This window comes from Rhyacophila brunnea, unplaced genomic scaffold, assembly GCF_057557595.1.
Source record: "Rhyacophila brunnea isolate RB1 unplaced genomic scaffold, BYU_Rbru_1.0 scaffold_6, whole genome shotgun sequence".
Lineage (NCBI taxonomy): Eukaryota > Metazoa > Arthropoda > Insecta > Trichoptera > Rhyacophilidae > Rhyacophila > Rhyacophila brunnea.
Genome location: NW_028233276.1, coordinates 36,904,043 through 36,910,870, shown reverse-complemented (window position 1 = coordinate 36,910,870; position 6,828 = coordinate 36,904,043). Strand labels below are relative to the sequence as shown.

The window sequence follows — 6,828 nt, the reverse complement described above, 5'->3', positions numbered from 1 at the left end:
CTTGTAGAATACCGAGCGAAGTGTGGCCAACCCATTGAGAAAGCTGTTTGACAGTCAAATCATCCGAACCACGGTCCTCAGTCACGAGATAGGTACCTACTGATGAAGAAGAAGAACAACTAATACCTATGCCATTTACTCAAATTTCCGTTTCTGGGGGGAGTCCGGACCCGAAACTTTTACCTAATAAAAGATAGATATTAGTAAAATTGTTCAAGCTTACCTGTTTACTTTTTAAGCTGTTTCGCGTTTTCATATTTTTTCATATGTACCTACTGCTGTTTGAAAATTTGGATTTCTGGTTCACCGTGGTACCTACCTACCTAGTTACAAAAAACTCGTAGATTCGGTATATTATGGGCACTGCTGATCATTGCGGGTCGTGACAGAAAAAAAGTAGGTTATAGAAAAAATCATATTTACGTGGGTATGAATTTCAAGTTAAAAAATATTATATTTAAATAAATTGAATCTAATAGAACCCAACCTAATAAATGTCACCTAATAAAGGTCGATTTTATTTTTGATGTTGAAACTACCTAATGGTTTCGGATCGCTTTTCACATAAAATTCAATATCCTGGGTTAAGTCAATATTTTAAACGTAACTATATTATTATAATATAATATATTGTATTGCATTATGCACGTCAAATATTTTAATATAGATTCATTTTGACTTTCTGTCTCCTAATTTCCCAAACGAACTAATTGCATAATATAACTATATTAATTTAACAAGTTTAGGAGTATTAATAATAGATAATTTACGTTTTTTTAACAGCATGCTGACGATAAAATCTTACCGCACGCTACTACTGCTGTGTATGTAGGTATCTTGCGGTACGATATCTAGAAATATTTAAAATGCGAGTTTTGGTCACTATATTGTCCATGACGTTGTACATCATGTCACGTCATGTTACTTGACAGACATCCGTGTAGTTTCTGTGTATCAATTTTTATTTATATATTATTATTATATGTAATAATTAATAGGTAACCTAGTCAAAATATTATGTTTTTCCGATTTATTTTTCTTAATTGGCCCCAACTGACAACTAGGTACTGTTACACCCCCGAATGGTCACCATTTGGGGATGTCTCTGTGTATCTGGAGAGGCCATCTTACCGCACGCTACTACTGCTGTGTATGTAGGTATCTTGCGGTACGATATCTAGAAATATTTAAAATGCGAGTTTTGGTCATTATATTGTCCATGACGTTGTACATCATGTCACGTCATGTTACTTGACAGACATCCGTGTAGTTTCTGTGTATCAATTTTTATTTATATATTATTATTATATGTAATAATTAATAGGTAACCTAGTCAAAATATTATGTTTTTCCGATTTATTTTTCTTAATTGGCCCCAACTGACAACTAGGTACTGTTACACCCCCGAATGGTCACCATTTGGGGATGTCTCTGTGTATCTGGAGAGGCCCGAGTCGGTATCAAATCCAACAAATAGTAAGGGTTGATTGCGAAAATAATTAAATAATGTTAAATATCTGACAGGCAACATTGTATGAATTCCGTTACAAAAAAATACGAACGGCAACGCCGCATTTGTACCGCTCGTAAGCGGTCGTTTGTTTTAGCGCGAGAGAAGCATTTTTGACAGCAACGTAGTAAGCAGTGTTATCCTCGCTATCCGTCAAAATTAAATTGAAAAGAATTTGTATAAAAATGTAACCATTTAGAATATATTAACGTAAATATACCTTGCCGTTTCCACCACAATTCCGGTGTGTTATTTGTCCACCTCCAAGTCCTAAATCGAGACGAAAATCCATACAACGAAGCAAAGTGACAGAATGTTTTCACTTACGAAAATGGAGGGAAATGACAAGTGGCGCCCAACGTGGGCCGCCACTAATTGTCATTTCCCTCCATTTTCGAAAGTGAGAAGCACGCTGTCACTTTTATTTTTGTATGGTTTTTCATCTGGATTCGGGATGTGGAGGTGGACAATTAACACACCGGAATTGTGATGGAAGCGGCGAGGTTTATTTAAGTTAATATTATATGTTACATTTTTAATAATTTATTTTACGGAGGACGAAATGTGCGTGTTTACTGTTTGGCTGTTTGCAGCTTATTACCCGCCATCTTGTGTTTCGCTTTCATCGAGAAGCGTTGTCGAAAAACGGCGTCATTGCAAATATTTTTCAACGATCGTGATTTACGGCATTGCCGGCTCTATTATTATTTATTTTCGTAATCAACCCTTACTATTTGTTGGATTTGATACCGACTCGGGCCTCTCCAGATACACAGAGAGATCACCAAATGGGGACCATTCGGGGGTGTAACAGTACCTACATATAAAAATACAATGTTTGTTTGTTTACATTGTATTTCTTGCCCATTCTAATTTAAAATTTTCATTTCAGTGTGTGCATATTATTTTGGATTCGATTTTAATCCTTTTAACTTGGCTGTCACAATTATTTTCATTTTGGAATGTGCCTGAATACCTACAAATATTTTGATATTGAAGAATGTAATAATTGTTATTTATTATTTTTTTAAGTAAGATCAATATTATATAATATATCGATTAATGAATCTCCTACGAAGCCGGGTACTAGCTAAAAAAAATCTATTCGAATCCCATAACCTGGTGACAATTGACATGTATGACGTTTACGCAACAGCGACCGAACTTGGTAAATATCTTACCGCTGGCTGAATACCATGATGCACACATTCATACATACCTATGCATGTTTATAATTATACATATTATTTATCTATGACTTTTATCATTAATCCTTGCGTCAATTTTGATAGCGGTAGTCGTCAAAATTGAAACATGTTAATTTAGTATAGTATTTTTACTTATTGTTTGATAACATATTGTGAAAGTGTTTAAAAATAATAGTCGGCTATGTACAAATTAAAACAGCCAGTGTGCTGTGTTACTAACAACGAGTGATAATGCTCCTAACCTTCATGTTATCAATGCCGTCATCCGCTGTGTTTTTGTTGACGTTTTACTTTTTCGTGTGCTTCAGATTTGGCTCGTGTTTCCAATTGAAAAATGACTTGAATATCCGTATTATGCAGTACCAGAGAACTTGTAGCCTTCTGTGATCTCATCTCCATTCCGTAATTTATTGACATTGAAATCAGTCTTACGTGATAATTTTAATGACTGGATTAAAGGTGTGCTCGAAGACATTAGCTTTATTGCAAAAAATAAAAATGATAGCTGGTGATTCAGAAGAAAGCTTCGCCACAGAAAATGGCCTGTTATTCAAGAAAATATTTAGTGCTTTGATGTACGGATTGGCATCATTTATGATCACAGTAGTGAACAAAACCGTGTTGACAAATTTTGCCTTTCCTTCATATCAAGTTTTAGGTTTGGGTCAAATGACAGCCACCCTAGTTGTTTTGGCATTCTGTCGCAAAATTGGAAAAGTGCAATATCCACCGCTCGAATGGAGTACTTTTCGACGGATATGGCCATTGCCAGTAATATTTTTAGGAAATATGGCTACGGGGCTCGGTGGAACGAAAGAACTAAGTTTGCCCATGTTCACAGCCCTCCGAAGATTCAGCATATTGATGACTATGATAGCAGAAAGGATTGTATTGGGTGTGAAAGCGACTGTTTCTGTGCAAATATGTGTGATGGCGATGGTTGGAGGAGCTCTCATCGCTGCCGCTGATGATGTCACATTCACAGTGACCGGATACACATTAGTATTACTAAACGATGCATTTACCGCTTCGAATGGAGTGTTTATGAAAAAGAAATTAGATTCCAAGGATTTAGGCAAATACGGATTATTGTATTATAACTGTTTGTTTATGTTTTTACCAGCTTTATTTGTAGCTTGGCAAACCGGGGATATCGAAAGTTCCTATGCATTTACCGGTTGGAATGATACATTCTTTGTTGTCCAGTTTACAATGTCTTGCATAATGGGATTTTTCCTATCATATACCGTAATGCAATGCACATTGTACAACGGTGCTTTGACAACTACAATAATTGGATGTTTAAAAAATATATCTGTAACTTATTTAGGAATGGTGATCGGGGGAGATTATATTTTCTCGTGGATAAATTTTTTCGGCCTCAATATAAGTGTACTGGGAAGTATATTCTATACTTATGTTACGTTTAGGAGAAAACATAGTGCACCTCACACTGCTGCTAAAGAGGCTCTTATTTCTAAAGTTGACATAGTTTAATATTACATTAACTATGTTTTATAGCGGTTAATAGATTATATTATTTAACATATTGATATCAGTTGATGTGGAATGTATTTGAGGCTGATCATTGTTGATTCTTACTATTTATTTTAGTTTATATTATCACCATTGCTCTGCGTGTATATAATAATAATATGGGGTAATAAAACTGAATATTGTATGCCATAAAATGCTCAACGCATTTAGAACCAAAGAAAATTATCAACGAATTGGAAGTTAATTTTATACTTATCACGATTTTCATTTATGTCATTTTAATGGCCGGATAACAAACAAACATGAAATATTGTACAATCAAAATAGGTCACGACATGGACAATTATTGCTTTCAAGAAAAATATTTAATATAGTTTCATTGGTAATTAACTAATTAATAATGAAATAAAATAAATATCCTACCGATCAGTAAGTCACAATCTTAGAACGTAGCAATATCGACAACTTCTTCTATGTCTACACATTCAACTCACTTAATAAGCATAAAATACAATATAATATGCTTTTTTATAATATGAATTTCCAATGAAAATAAAAGAATGAGTAATATTGTGTTAAACTATCAAAACGTTGAATGGTAATTATTAACAATATTGCATTTAAATAGCCGTTGATAGTTGCTAAGAGTAAAAATGCTGAAAGCTTATAACGGATCTTTTGTATTTACTAAAAAGTGTTTCCGTGCATTTAATATCACAGCATAAGTGTTAGTTAAATTTTATAACACTTTAATAAATTGATTATTGTTTTATATAATTTTTGTGTGTTACAGTTCCCTATTGTCATGGAGCAATAAACTTTAGATTTTAATCAAAATAATATGAGGTATCAGAACACAAATTGTACCATAAGTCCAACCGAATATTGAAAAATGCACTATGTATGTATTTATGTTTTTTCAGCCATTGGCACCTAATTTTATGTTTAACCTATACGCACATTAGACATTTGTATGTACATAATACCTATTATAAGTCAATCTCTTTAGAGAAAACCATGAGTTATTTAAACCTTCGTAATTTTCCCTTCTCCTACAGAGCAAGATATATTTTTTTTACTACTGTGTTATTCTTGTACTTGATGTTATTAGTTTACTCGTAATTAAGAAATAAGAAACTATTTCATTACACATATTATGTGACATTACTAAAGCTGTATATATTTATTTGATTGAATCTGCAATATTTTAAGTGTACCTTTGTTTAAAATAAAATTTATTTTGCCAATAAATGTCTTTTTCTTGTTTATAGGCATACCATATCCCCGCCACCACATAACAGATAATAAGGTAGAAAATGTAAAAGGCATCGACATAGACCAGGGTTCTAAAGCAGAGTATGTTATGATGGTCAGGCCATAAAACTTGTGTAATATTAAGTGCACAGTTTCCATTAACTTTGTGTTCCTTGCCTACTACCATACACAAAATGGTTTTCCATGAAAAATTTCTAATGCATTTCATTTTTGAATGAAACCAGGCTAGATTTTTGTACTATTCTGGTTGGAAGCTTTATGCACAAGCCCTTTACAAAACTAGAGCCGTCAAAAATGTGTCGATACCTACCAGTGGCGCACCCAGGGGGGGGGCCAAGGGGCCCTGGCACCCCCCAAACATGAAAATTATCAGAATGATTTTAAACATTGAAATTGAAAGGCAATAAACTATACTTTGGGCTTAAACAAATAAAAACATGACAAAAAATTATTTGTAATTCTCCAGCACCCTTTTTAGAAAAATTTCTAACACAAAAATTTCGAAACACTAATGTCGGGTTTTTTTAGAAACCCAATCCCAAACGGAACTGTCAAAAAAATCTCGGTGTCCACCCGAATTCCGGAGTGGTGTAGGTCATAGCTGGGGAGGGCTGAGAGGGCTCTAGCCTGGGGTCCCAGGCTGTGGGGGGCCCGGCGTGTCGGGTTGACCAGATAAGTGAGATAAACACACATCATAAATTAGCTTTAATAGTTAAAAAAAGTCGCCTGTGGCGCTATTATACTTCATAGCCATGAACATTTTAAATTATATACTTAATTGTGCAATATATTTTCTGATTATTATGTGTCGATACTTGACAGCTCCATTATTACAGTAGATGTATTAAAATCGCCAATAATTCGCTGTATAAGTACCCTTAATTTGAACTAAAACACAATTTGAAAAACGTTAATGTAGTGTTTCACACTGCCTTTAATCTTAGCGGTAGGTAGGGGGCCCGCCAAATATCCTAGCCTGAGGGCCCGTTTCAAGATGTGGGGGCCATGGTGTAGGTACACCGAGTGTAATAGACAAAGACCGATAAACGAGAAATTAGGCTGTGTTGTGTTGAGTAGGTTTGTGTACTTATAAGTTAACTGCAATAGGTAATAAGGTGAGTCGGGGTAAGTGTGACATAGAATTTAATGAGATGAATTTCAACCTGATTCATGATGAATGGGTATGTTTTAAATACCATATGATCTACAATATCATTACAATTAATATGTACAGAAGGAACCCACTGTATATCTTACTATAATACGACATTTTAATATTTTTTGATTACTAGTCAGTTTGTTACACTTACCCCAATACCGTCGTTTGGGGTGAATAGA

The 6,828-nt window shown here is 34.3% G+C and overlaps 1 protein-coding gene across 1 annotated transcript; it reads left to right on the top strand.

Moving 5' to 3' along the window:
- Positions 1-2,779: 2,779 nt before the first annotated feature.
- Positions 2,780-5,454, top strand: frc (UDP-sugar transporter UST74c fringe connection). The gene has a single exon (XM_085956740.1). It carries the CDS (start codon positions 3,163-3,165, stop codon positions 4,213-4,215), a length of 1,053 nt encoding a protein of 350 aa, XP_085812866.1. The 5' UTR covers positions 2,780-3,162; the 3' UTR covers positions 4,216-5,454.
- The last annotated feature ends 1,374 nt before the right edge of the window (positions 5,455-6,828 follow it).